General features: G+C 48.9%; 1 protein-coding gene across 3 annotated transcripts in view; it reads right to left on the bottom strand.

Moving 5' to 3' along the window:
* SEC14L5 (SEC14 like lipid binding 5) overlaps positions 1-10794 on the bottom strand; it is a 35187-nt gene extending 24393 nt beyond the window's left edge. Inside the window, exons 1-4 of one of the 3 annotated variants that reach the window (XM_083872698.1) lie at positions 10741-10767; positions 9315-9426; positions 7109-7214; positions 5281-5351 (exon numbers count right to left, since the gene is read on the bottom strand). In XM_083872698.1, coding sequence (XP_083728824.1) covers positions 5281-5343 — 63 coding nt within the window. In that variant the 5' untranslated portion in view covers positions 5344-5351; positions 7109-7214; positions 9315-9426; positions 10741-10767. Of the gene's footprint in view, positions 1-5280; positions 5352-6450; positions 6606-7108; positions 7215-9314; positions 9427-10740 lie in introns of those variants that run through there. The other 2 variants (XM_083872697.1, XM_083872699.1) reach the window with 2 other exon arrangements.
* Between the last annotated feature and the right edge of the window lie 2980 nt (positions 10795-13774).

The following is a 13774-nucleotide window of genomic DNA, read 5'->3' as shown; positions in this document are numbered from 1 at the left end:
AGCAGCGGCAAAGCAAAGCTCCCAGAGACCTCTGTCACCCCCACAGAACACACTGAGCTCCCCGTGAATAAGCAGCTCTTCCCTGTGACAAACAGCACTCACTGAACACTTTCTACTCGCTGGAGGGGAAACATCCCACACCACCATCCCAGGAGAAATGTCAACTCTTTCCCAGCTATTGCTCACTCTCAACCTGCTCCATGTTAAAGGAAGAGGTGGCAGAGCACCTCTGAGCACCCCAGTGCAGAGCCAGCCCAGCTGACACTCAAAGAGCATCATTCCCAGGCTCCTGGTGCCAAATGCTGCTCAGCAGGAAGATGAGGGGATATTTTTAGTGTATCTTGTCAAGCCTTCAAGTCACACTGAAGCATCATGTCTTGAGTCAACATTAGATTATCTCTAAGTGCATAAAATGTTAACCCAGTAGATTCTGGGAGTCACAACAAACTCACCTTCCTAACATGGCAAGAAGTAGGGAGAGAAGCTGCCTGTTTTAAAATTCCTGGCACAGCCCATGGCTGCAGGCAGACCATCCACATCCAAGGAGGAATTGTTGAATTTTATATACCCAACAATCGATATATCAATAAAAATCTGTAACATATACCTATAATCTATAAACAATCAATAACAAACAAAGCAGATGCTGTTTTGCAGGGATTTCTTACCTACAGCTCAGGTTATTATCAGCACATTTCATGTCACAAATGGCATGGGTTGGCCACCAAAGAACATCTGTTTTGAAACATTTTTTCTCCCCTTCCAAAGTGATTTTCTCTCCATCCCCAAGGTCCTGCCACCCAGCAATCCCATTTCAGGCAGGACCTAAAAGCTGTGCCACCACCTGCATCACAGCAGCTGCAAAGGAGCTCCCAAGCACTGGACAGGCTGCAAAGCTCTTCCCTGTGTCAGCTGCAGCCTCCTGGGACACAGAGAGCAGCAGGATCCTCTCTCCTGGCACTGCTGCACTCAGAGCTCCACTCCAACCTCCCTGGCTGCTCCACACAGCCCTCTGTGCCTTCTCTGCTGCTTCTGAGGATTCCAGCTGCCAGGAACTGCTCTGCTTCCCTGCAGCAAGAGCTCTCCTGGCTCCAGAGCTCACACTTGAAAGCAGATGCTATGAGCCAGCATATCAAATATTTTAGTTAAGATTCTACTATTCTTTATTTAATACCAGGCAGTGACAATATACCATAATAGTGACAATAACCTGGAGCTCCAGATGGGATTATTTCTGGAACCTTCAACCCAAACTGTTCTGTGATTAAAAGAACACTGAATTGCCACTAAAACCACAAGAGTCAGGAAGCTGCTTGGAAGGGCAGGCCAGGAGTTCAGATATTTTACTTTTCACTTGCAGAGCCAGGCAGGGAACTCACAAACTGCCACAGGTCTATCAGAGACTCTGAGTGATGAGATAAGAAAATCCCACACCAAACAGGCACCCCCAGAGGAGCCACCCCCACCTAAATTCCTGCTGCAGGAGCAGAACTGCCCTGTCCTGATGAGCAGCACTCAAGCAGCACAGAAACACAAACCAGGGCTCTTCATGTGTGTGTGTGTGTGTGCAAAGCTCGGGCTCCCAGCTGCACAGATATGTGTCAGCACACGCCGTGGGCAGCACCAAGAAATGAGGTCAAGCAGAAAGCAGCACTGACTCACATCACACACATGTGGGGCTCCACAGCAGTTTTGTCTCAAGCACAAAATACAACTGATGGCAGCTGATGCTCCTGCAAACCTCCCCAACCCCTGATCTTTGCTCTTTCTTTCAAAATCATGATTTATTTTTATATAGTAGTGCAGAAAGATCCCTCTCTTGCAGCAGGAACCTTAAAATGCTCTCAGCAGCAAGAGCTGAACATGAAGTGCACTGTGGCAAGAGGAGCAAATCACTGACAAGTGTTGTCAGGGATTTCTCATTTGCAGCTGAAATTATCCATCACATACAGAAGACCCTGTAAGGTCTCTGGGGGGTTATTCCCAACCTGTAGCTACAGGGACCAATCCTATAAATCCCCTAAAGTGTGTGAAAATGGTTGATGTCAACCGTGAGTGTGAAGGGCTGAGGCACTTCTAAAAATAACAGGAACACAACTCCAGCTCCAGCCATCTCATCTAACCTAATAATTCATTGCAAATAACATTAAGTATGCAATATCTCTCTCAGCTGTTTCCTGCACGTTGGACTCGCTCACTCAAAGCAAATTCTCATCCCCAATACATCACAAATATTTGCATCACTCATATGTGGCAGAGGTACCTCTCCTTCTGGATTTTTCATTCATTGTAACATTTTTAAAAAAAACCTTTTGGCTTTCCAACTACAACAGAAAGAAAATGAGAAGTAAGTTTATATTTAGGAATTTTCTTGGCTGTAAGGTAAAATTAGAAGACATGCAATGTCAAATCTGCTGATCTAATTGAAGGGAAGACAAGATGAGGCCCAGAGAGGCATGGACAATCCATTGGAGGAACAGCTCCCTTCAAAAGAGGACACAGACAAAAAAGATAAAATAGAAAGGAAAAACATGACAAGCTAACGAAGTATAAGAGAAGTTGAGGTTCTTTTCAAGTATAAGGGATAAAGGTGCCAGGCACTGAATATGTGTTTGAAGTGGATAATACTTTTGATCCATTAATGTGAATCCAAGTTAGGAACAAAGCAGGTGGAAATGACTACAGTGACCTTGGACAGGTGTGGAAAAACCACCTTCTGCTTAAATCTTTTTTAGAAGGAAGGACAAGAAAAAAGAAAGACTCAGAACTCCCAAATGACAAGAAAAGACTTGTTAAGCTGATTCCTTTTTACTTCCTCGGATGCACAGACTGGCAAAGAGAGCAAGGAGGGGAATGTCCTTCCAAAAGGACTTGGAATATGTGTCAAATCTCCAGCCTGCAAATGCCCCAACCCAAGCTGCAGGAGCATTAGCCAAGGGCAGAGTGTAAATCCAGAGACAATTACCCTGACACACAAAGGTATCAGCAGGAAAAGCCCCAGCTCATCCCTGGAGCAAAGCACATGGCTGCTGCACAAATCCAGGGAGGAGAACTCCTGCTCCTGGAGGTGGGCTCCACAAAGGGCTTGGGAAACACCACAAAGCAAGGAATTGCTTGCCAAATATGGCTGTGATAACCCTATTTCTCAAAGTCTCCTATGTGAGCAAAGCACACCCACTGCTTATTTCCTATGCTCTGTTCAGGCTGTGTTGTGAGGGATGACTCTGTCCCATGAGGAATTAAGCACAAGTGTATCAGGAAGGGTGCCCAGAGATCTGTAAAACATGGGGGTGTCTTGAGGGTCAACCTCTGCTTTCCTACTACAGCCTGAGACCTCAGCACTCCAAAGTGTTTGAGGGGGGAAAAGATGAAAGCAGCTGAAATCTCAGCGCTGAGGAAGCTGCTGTCAGATTTCTGGTGAAGGGGATTAACAGCAATGCCACGTGCTGAGGAGCAAAACAGCTTCACTGCACACCCACTCCTCCCTGCAAAACTTCCAGCAACTGACAGCTGGTACCTGACAGATCTGTGAGATCCGAGCTGCCTCCACAGAACGGGAGCCTCTGTCTGAGCTCAGCAACAGGGGGGACAAATCTGCACACCCAGCCCAGCCTGCAGAGACCACCACAGGACTGAAATGCTGCTCCACAACAGCTGGGAACACAGCTGGAGGGAAGGGGGTGATAAGGGGGTTGTATTCAGCTCCCTACTCCACAGCACAGTCTGCTGAGTGACCCTAGAAAAGGAACTTGTTCGTAAGAAAGAGGACTAGAAATTTTGCTAAGATTTGCTGAACAACTAAAGGATGACATTTACCATCCCAGCCCTCGATTCCCAGGGAATTTTAAGTTTTATTTGAAAGCAAATAAAACTAAACCACTTCAAAATGAAGCCCACCAGCCCCTGGACTTTAGGCATGTACTAACAAGCTTACAAAGGATTTGTCTCAAGGCAGCCCTCCTCAATTAGCAGCCAATCCACTGAGGAGCATCTGGTGGTAGCTTTATCCTGCTAATAGAGACAACAGCAATGTGGAGAGGTGTCCCAGGAGCTTCTCCACAGGTGCTGGTGTCTTATTCTCACACTGAGAGAGCAAAGGGCACAGCCAGGAAAGCTCCACTGCCACAAACATCAGCCCCACAATGGTCAGGGCAATCCTGTGGCACGTTACTGGTTTAGCTGTGAAGAGACATGGAAAATCTGGGTAAAACTTGGAAAAAAAAGGGTGGATTTGGGAGGGAGCTCAACTGCCAGCAAAAGCAGTGTTTATCTGGATGATCAGAGTGCAAAGTGAACAGCAACCACTCTCTGCTGCTGCTGCCTTTGGGGTCCCTTACTCACCATGAGGAACAAACTGATTCTCTCAGTTTTAACTGTTGAAATAAAAGATTGGAGGCTGTTTTGGATAAAACAAATCTTAAGGCAAGTATTTCTCAGGAATTTTGAAGAGGTCACATTGTCAAGAGGAACTCAATAGAGGCTCTCCCTTCCATTCATGGGAATCACAACGGCTGTAGCTTTCCATCTTCATTCCAGACTCCCAGAAACTAAAGGAACTGAGAACAGCCAGTGGAGGAAGCAGCAGGCTGAAAGTAGCAAATACCAAGCCTGGGGATCCCTTCAGCTGACTGAAACACCCAGTAGATTACAAAACAAAACCTTGCAGGACTCCATAAGCCAGCTCCTCTAACAATGGCATGAATTTCAGTGACAGCCCTCAAGGCCCTTGTGGAAATCACAAGATTTGGAGAGAGATCTGGCAGCTCAATCACAGAGTGGATGGGGAAGAAAAATAAAGGAGACTTTTCCCAAAGATTTCCAGCCTTTAACCAAATCAAAAAGCTCAGTATTATTCAGAATCCAGCTGTAGATACATCCACACTACAGTGCTGACTGGGATCAGATTTTGGACTGAGTGGCATTTGGTGATATGGCAAAGATGGCCACAAATTTACCCTGCCTAACAATGTCAAATTTTTTTTCCTTCCTTATCAAAGAATAATTACAGAAGGTTGGATTTTCTTCTTTTGTGTTGGTGGTTATTTTTGTGGGGTTTTTTTTTGTTGGGGTTTTTTTTTTTTTTTTCCTTCTAACAACTAAGCTGCCATTCTTAATGCTGAGACACCGATCCTTATTTTTCCTGGAAAACTGAAGGAGAGGAGTTGAAGCTCTGCTCCTGCAGTGGGACTGTCACAGACATCCAGCCAAACCCACCAGAGTCCCCCCACCTCCCCCTGGCCCTCAGCAGCTGCAGCAGGGAAGGTGCTCAGTGTTACTCACTGCCATGACGAGCTCAAAAGGGTATTTGTAGACTCGAACTGGGGACTGGTATTTCTGCACCATTTTTACACCTGTAATAGAGAGAAATTGGAATATTTTAGATCCTCCATGCCAAGCAGTGCAATAGGTGATTTTTTTACAGACCTGCTAGAAGTTGTGACTCTTCCTTTCTAAATAGAGAGGAGGTTTATTAGGTAGAATATCTTGCCTGGTAAGTGGCAGAGACAGAGGGAAGTCTCTGCAGTCCCAGTCCAGGGCTGTATCCAGCATCCTGTGCTGCTTGCCAGCACCACTGCAGTAAATTCAACTTGGAGCTCCAACAAAACTCACGATAATTAAAGCACAATACAGGGATGTAAAGCCAGAATGAACTGTACTCTGGAGAAGGAGCTTGTCTTAGGAGCCTCACTGAGCCTGCATGGCAATTCTTCCCCCAATCCCCCTTCCCTACATTATATCTGTAATCAAAATCTTTTCCATTGAAAGCTTCCACAGCTTCCCATACCCCGGTGTTTTAAATGCTTTTTGTGCACACAGTGGGATTCAGTTGTTTTAGCTGACTGAAAGGAAGGGAAAGGAAGCAGCAGGCTGAAAGAACATGCCTGATGCTAAGCTGGCAATCACATCCCACTGCCTGGATGCCCACTGCTCCAGCTGAACTGAGGCAGGAACAATCCCATCCTCAGCATTTCCCTGCTCCCAGCCTCCTCTCACTGCCCTCATCAGGATTCCTCCCTCAGACTCTCCTGCCCGGGTTTTAACCCTCAAACCTTCACACATGCATCAGTGACCAGCAGCTCAAGGGAAGCATTATTAGGTGGCTTTCTGCAATTCCTTTAGGAATTCCTTTGTCCTGCTCCTGCAAAAATACCATTCACAAGCATCAGGACACAAAAGGCTGGACGGCTGGTTGGAGGCACTGTGCTCATTCCACCCCACTCAAATTCCACTGCTGAGCAGACACAGCCCTCGGCAACATGACGCAGTGGAGCGCTGAACTCAACCATCAGAGCACTCACACAACTTATCCCTGACATTTTCAGCCCAAAACCGGAGGTGAAACATGAATAGGCAAGAGATTCGCCCTCAAAAACTGCTGCAAAATACCATCGCGCTGTAAAATCTAAGGAAGGGTGAGAGGGGGAAAAGGACTTTTAAAAGTTTGAGTACCTGAGAATGGGGGATTTTTGGAGAAACGATCAGACAGTTCCTCTGCAGAGGATATCACATTGCCCAAGCAGCAAAGGTCAGGACCTGCTGGATCTCTGTCTCACTGGGGCTAAAAGCCAGTCCTCACCAAGGCAGTTAATGCAGAGAGGAGCCCCCAGCAGAGCATCCAGCGAGAGGAGCAGCACAAGCACGCCCCAGGAAGCCCAGGCTGCTATCAGGTATCGGATATCCGAGCCAAGAGGCACAGGGCACCTTGGAACACGACCTGTAACATGAGGAGCCTGGGCGGGGACCCTCCCCGAGAACGCAAATAGAGCGGGAGAAGCCTCCTCAAGCACGCTGAGCTGGGATCTGCCTTATTCCGACCTCGCCTCCTACAGCAGAAATTCCTGCACCTCTGCAGGAGGCCAGAAACCTCCACAGCTCAGAAACACTGGGATGGCACAAGCTGTAGCTCAGCAGCCTCAATTCTGCTGCCTGGACAGACCCTCTGCTCCCTGGCAGCTGCTGGACCTGAGTGCCACAGGTTTATTGTCTCTGTGCTTCTCCAGCTGAGGGAAGGCTGGAAAAAAAAGAACCAGTGGCTGCTACACCCACAGGAAGCTGTGGAAAAATGACAGCTGATAACTCACACCTGGCCTAGAAATCTTTCTCATACCTCGGGAGAGTGCAGTGGCAGCAAACCTTCTACGCCCTCTCCTCCAAACAGAGCTGGGAGACAGTCATTGTGCTTCTCAAAGCAACGGGGACTCCTGCTGAAAATCCTGGGAAAAAATAAGGAAAAAGTCATCAGAAAAGGCAGTGAAAGGTGGGTACTTGGCACACCCGGCTGAAGATGATGATTAGCATTGATAAGGACAGAGATTCAGGTGTTACCATTGGGCATCTGGGCCATATTAGCCCAATTATTAGCTCAATTAGCTCACTTGATCTTCCCAGGGCTTTAGCACCAAAGACAGATGTGTTTTCATAGTCACCTCGTGTTCCACTCAAATTATATAAACAGGTATGTTCAACCACCAGAAAGAAACCACCCAACCAGAGAGTGTCTGCTCCTTCAACACCCTCCCAGCTCTCCAGTGGCTCCCTGCTCAGCTTCCTATTTGCCTCTGCCTAAAAAAACATATCAGGAAAACCCAGGTGAAGAGCAGTGACCCACTGAACTGCAGCACAACCATTCAGAAACCCCAATCCACAGGTGGAGGCACACCTGGAGCATCCATGGGGAAACAGCAGGAAAGAGGCTCAATTCCAGCTGGCCAAGCTCAGAGCAGTTGATAAAACCTCAGAGGTTGGAGTTATCAATAAATCTGCAATCATGCCAATAATAACAACCCTAACAGATTGGGTTACCCTAACCATCCCAAGCAGATATTAAAAGTATCTCAATTCTTGCCCACCTGAACAACAGAAAACAGCAACAGGCACATTTCACAAAGCATCCTGTGCCACACTGAGCCCTGAGAGGAGCCTCAGCTCCCTGGGCACCCTTTTGCTCCAGCCCACACAGCAATTCATCTCTGAACCAAGCAGAGAGAGCTCACCACAAGCTCAAGATCCACCTGCTGGGTGTTCCAGGGAAGAGGAGGGATCTGGAGCCCTGATGGCACTTGGTGTAACTCCAGAGAAATGGATTCTGAAGAAGCAGCCATGCAGCTGTGAGGAACACACACCACTGCACACAGCCAAGGGACAGGCAGGGGCATTAACTAACTCTGTGCTTCCTTCTCATCCAGACTCAGCCACTGTGCACCTGAGGGATTTTCCATATGCTTGGCTTCTATTCTACTATTTGTAGGAGCAGCTCACTCGACAGAACACAGCCAGATGGTTGGGAATCTGAAATAAATTATACATTTATATGTATAAATTAAATACACAGAAAGCCCTGAATGGAACCCCCTGCCCCAGAGCTCAGCCAGCTCCCTCCACACTGGAGCTGCCTGTTGGATGTGGAACTGTGACTTTATTAACTTCTCCCACCTGTGGTGGCTGCTTTTCATCTTGAAGAGAACTGAGCAGGGTTTTTTTTTTTGTTTTGTTTTTGATGAAGAAGTGCTGAAAATAGCAGGATTTTTGACTTCCCCAAATGCCAATACACCACGTGAAAGCCAGCTGTGGCACCCAGCTAGGCTGATATTTCCAGGCAGAAAAGGGGGACTCCACAGGGCTGCATTCTTCCCTCCTGCCTTCCAGAAAAAGGTGTGTGACATTTCCTCTGCCTGGGGCGCCTTTCACTTAGGGGAGATATTGTAATTTAAGCTTTACACACAGAATAATAACACAGTGCCAAGCTGTATGGTATTTATTAGAGCTTTTTTCACTTAAGAACTTAAGAACGAGTCTTTTTAAAGCTTGATATAAGGAAGCCTCAAGGTGGAATGGTGCCAGAATGAACCTTTATCAGTTTTAAGAAGCAGATCTTGATCTTGCCTCCCTTAGAAACACCTCTGGAGCAGGTGAGGCAGCACAGAGGGTGCAGGGCACTGCTGGGCACTGCTCCTACACCTGGCAGAGGTATCTGGAGTCCTGGTGTGGATCAAAACCAAAGACAAGCAACACAAACACCCAAACAACAACATTTACACATTCCTGACCACACAATAAGGAACAGTCTTTTTGGCTGAGGGGAAGGGGGAAATGGAGCAGTGTCAAACACTCTGCTCTCAGAGCTGTTTCACTTCCATGGGTGTAGCACAACAAGCTCCACGGCCAATATTTCCACACATCCATCTCATAAGGTGATTTTCTCACCAAAGAAACCACCGTGGAACTCCTATGCACAACAATGCATTAACTCCCTGATGTTTGCCAGCCTGCAGCAGGAGATAAGCATTCCTGAAGTAAACCCCCTCATTCCTCACCTCACTACTCCACAGGAAATCACACCACACAGATTCATCCGTCCTCAGTGTAGGAAATAGTTCAATCCTCAAATACGATTTAGGAATAGGAGACACAGAATCCTGGAATGGTCTGGGTTGGAAGAGAACTAAAAGCCATTCCTGGACAGGGACACTTTCCACTATCCCAGACTGCTCCAAACCTCATTCTACCTGGACTTGAACATTTCCAGGGATGGGGCAGCTTCTCTGGGAAACCTGTGCAAGGATCTCATCACCCTCACACATCCCTTGTCCCAATTCCCTCTCCAGCTCTCCTGGAGCCCCTTTAGGCCCTGGAAGTGGCTCTGAGCTCTCCCTGGAGCTTCTCCTCTCCAGGTGAGCACCCCCAGCTCTCCCAGCCTGGCTCCAGAGGGGCTCCAGCCCTTGGGGCATCTTTGTGGCCACTCTGAACCCACTTTGACAAGTTCACATCCCTCTTCTGCCAAGGACCCCCAGCTTCAGTTTAACACATAAATCAAGAGCAGACCCAGGAGCAGCTCACTGACAGTACAACAAACCAACAAACTGTTTCAGCCTGCCTTGAGTGCAGTTGGCAGCTGTATTTTCTCTGAACAGAGGCTGGTTGTCTCCAGCCCCACCAGATAAGTGGTGCCATCACCACAAGCACCTTCTCACCATCTACAGACCATTTTTACTGCTTGGAGGAGTTCAGCCAAGCGACCCAGAGAATATGATTGGTTCACCCAGAAAACATGGAATCACAGAATGGTTTTGAAAGGAACTCAAAGCCCATCTCGTTCTAACCCCTGCCATGGGCTGGTTCCATCCTCACTACCCCAGGCTGCTCCATCCAAACCCCATCCAGCCTGGCCTTGGATAATCCAGGGATGGGGCAGCCACAGCTTCTGGACAACCTGTTAAATCCATCAGTGCATTTAACAGCCATTGATCAGGGACACCTTTTGAGTGAATACCTCAGGAGTTTCAGGGTAGGTTTGTTGAACCCTGAGCTGCCGGGCTGTGCTGGGGTCCCACTCACAGCCCCTCCATGGCCAACCCCTCCAGGCACCCCACAAACCCAACTTTAGCACCGCTATATTTTATCCTTAGACCTGAAGGGATTTCCCCACCACCCAGAGCCCACCGCTCCCCCGGCTCTTCACCGGCTTCCCTCCCCGATCCCACACGATTATAACTAAAATTTCTCTCAGCTTCCCGTGGCTGGGGGATATCGGCTCCCGGCGCCCTCACACACACCCACCCACCCACCCACCCTCACGCCGGGCCCGGGCACAAGAGGCAGCAAAACCCTCACACCCCTCACTCCCCACCGCTTCTCCTTCACACGGCGGCCTCCCATCTCCCACACCCACATTCCCAATGCCGTATCCAGCGCCCCGCTCGCCTCCCAGCCCGTCCCCGGTGCCGGTGGCGGTTCCCTCACCGCGGGCGCGACTCAGCCCGGCCGGCCCCATCCCGCTCTCGGCGGCTCCCGCGGCTGCGGCGGCCCCGCCCCTTTGCTGGCCACGCCCCCTCGAGGCCACGCCCCCATCGCAGGGCGCTGTCCATTGTGCTGTGCGGGGGGGAGGCCCCGCCCACCGCACGTGCGGCCCCCCCCGCCCTCCGAGCCCTCACGCCGCCATCTCGCTGAGGGGCGGGTGAGGTTGGGCTGTGAGGGGGGAGATTTCTCTGCGATATTCCCCCTAAAGTTGCTCTCTGGCACTGAGGAGCCTTGTCCTGGCATTCCGTGCCTTATCCCAAGTCGCTCTCCAGCTCTCCTGGAGCCCTTTTAGGCACTGGAAAAGACTAAAGACACCGCGGAGCTTTGTCCAGGTGCACGCCCTCAGCTCCCTCAGGCTGTCCCCACAGCAGAGCTGCTTCATCCCTTATCCCAAGTCCCTCTCCAGCTCTTTATCCCAAGTCGCTCTCCAGCTCTCTTAGAGTCCCATTAGGCACTGGAGGAGACTCTGAATTCTCCGCAGAGCTTTGTCCAGATGCACACCCCCAGCTCCCTCAGGCTGTCCCCACAACCATCCCTCTGATCATCCTGCAGCCTCCTCTGGACTGGCTCCAGTAGTTCCATCTCCTTCCCGTGCTGAGGACTCCAGGCATGGGCTCATCCCCAGGCAGGGTCCAGTGTGGGCAGAAAGGGAGAATAATGAGGGATTCTCACTGGGGATGAGGAGAATAATGGGATTCTCATTCTCAAGGTGGGGATGAGCTCAGCCCATCCCACAGAGCGGTCACAGCAACAGCCCTGCCAGAGCTCCAGGAGTGCCCGGACAGCGCCTCAGACACAGGGGGGATTGTTGGAGTGTCCTGTGCAGGGCCAGGAGTTGGACCTCATCGTCCTGATGGGACCTTTTCAGCTCAGGATGGATGCTCCATGTTTTTGTGATTCTCCCCAAACTGACACCTCCCAAACACAATCTAATCCTGCTCATCCTAGTGTGGATCAGCCCTTTGTGAGCAGAGGGACCTCTCACCTCAGCCCTTAACTCTATCACTTCACTGTATTGTTTGATTTATTACATGACTTATTACACACCTGTGAACCACCCATTGAGCAAATATTCCCTAAACTGTGCTCTCTAATGAGGTACAAGGGGATCACCCAGCCAAGAGACACTGAGAACACTGGGAGCCACCTCTCAGCTTCCCCCTCTCCCACCAGCTCTGAATATTCTATGCAGTGTTTGGTGAATCTTGAGGGGCTTTGCAGCTCAGGGTGAGTGGCCCTTGTTGGTCAGGCTGGGGAGTTGTCACTGTCCAGTGACACTCCTTGGGGCTGTGGAGGAAATGATGCAAACATTGCCCAACTTTGGGGTGTCAAAGAGTGGCTGAGCAGCTGCTCCTGGGGCAGGAGGGGTGGTGGAGGAGAGGGATGTGGGACACTGGCTGAGGAATGTTCTGCACCTTCAGAACCTTCTTTCAGGGTTTCCCCAAGGACCAGCTGCCCCTTTGCCTGCTGGTATTGAAGTATCATCACATTTACTGCTGCTTTGTCTTTTCCTGCCTCCTTATCACTTCCAGCTGTGGAGTGTCCCCCTTATCTGGCAGGCATTTCAGGAAGCTGCAGGGCTATTTCTGATGAGCAGTATTTCCTGAAATGTTCTGCTATCTCAGGCTGAGGAGGCCAGGCTGACACTGCTCAAAAACATCCAGCCCCTAGACCATCAAATGTCAGAGCTCCCAAGGCTGCAGCCCACAGAGTCAGAGCACTTTTCCTAAAGACATTTGCAGCACAACTTGGCATCAAAAGCCACAAAGTTACTCAAGGCCTGCAACATCTACTTTATATATTCAGAATAAAAAATAAATTGTATTACAAATAAATATTCTGAATTTCCTATCACAACACAACTTTCTTTTTCAAAGAAGTCGTATTTTTTTTCCTGTTCCTCATTTACTGCTAAATTTCTTCAGAGAAAACAGAAGAAAAAATAAGGCACAATTTCCATCTTCTTGCTATGGAATTTACACCACCCTGTCAATACTTTGTGCCCTAATTGTGGTGGTTTCCCTTTTGTTCAGGTCAGAAAAACTGGATTTTGTTGAGTCCCAATCCATCCATCTCTCTGCTGTGCAGCCCTGAGTATAATTCCCATTCCAACACTTGTTTTCTCCTGCTGCCAGAAGGTCACCTTGGCATTTTCCCCTGACACAGGAAACCCTCCAGGGCATTCCCAAGGGCCCTGAGTGTCCTTCCACCTGCCAGTACTGGGTGTTTGTCTCAAGGGCTGGCACTGACACTCAGGTTTGTCTTATGGGAGTTCCTCAGAAAGAAGTTCTCATCCCTCAGCAGCCCAGCCCAGGAACTCTTGCAGCTAGAAAGGAGGTTGTCTTCCAGGAAGGACATCTGATCTGGAGATATCACTCACCCTCCACTTCCCCCATTACACTTCAAATTCTGCTTTTGTCGCCACTTCTATGCCTCATCTGGTGGCATAAATTTAAAAAGTCAAAAGCAATTCAAGTGTATTGCAGAAATGCAGGAAAAAGCTGATAGGGATTGTTCATGGCATTGTTATTCCTATTTACCTTATTAAGAAAGCAGCTGAAATAAGTTGAAAAGGAGGTTTGTGGCAAAAAAAACTCACTGCAGTCAGTGAGGCCAGAAAATTTGGTGTTTTGTCATGGAGGTGCTGGGGTAGACTCAGGGGAGGGGAAGGGAAGGAAAGAGGAAAAAGGGAAAAGGAAAGAGGAAAGAGGAAAGGGGAAGGAAAGGAAAGGAAAGGAAAGGAAAGGAAAGGAAAGGAAAGGAAAGGAAAGGAAAGGAAAGGAAAGGAAAGGAAAGGAAAGGAAAGGAAAGGAAAGGAAAGGAAAGGAAAGGGCAGTTTCACACCATCAGCCCAGCGCTTTCTGCAGTGTCACGCTGAGGAGGTGCTGTCCAGCCCTCTGCCACAGGTGTTCAACAACCCTTAGAAAATCAGCACTGTTTAAAGATTAAAGGCTTGCTTTAAAAATTCAGCAGTAAA

The sequence above is a fragment of the Zosterops lateralis genome, assembly GCF_965231275.1.
Source record: "Zosterops lateralis genome assembly, chromosome: 15".
NCBI classification, from domain to species: domain Eukaryota; kingdom Metazoa; phylum Chordata; class Aves; order Passeriformes; family Zosteropidae; genus Zosterops; species Zosterops lateralis.
Note: the sequence above shows the minus strand (reverse complement) of the source record. Positions and strands in the feature narration are given on the sequence as shown.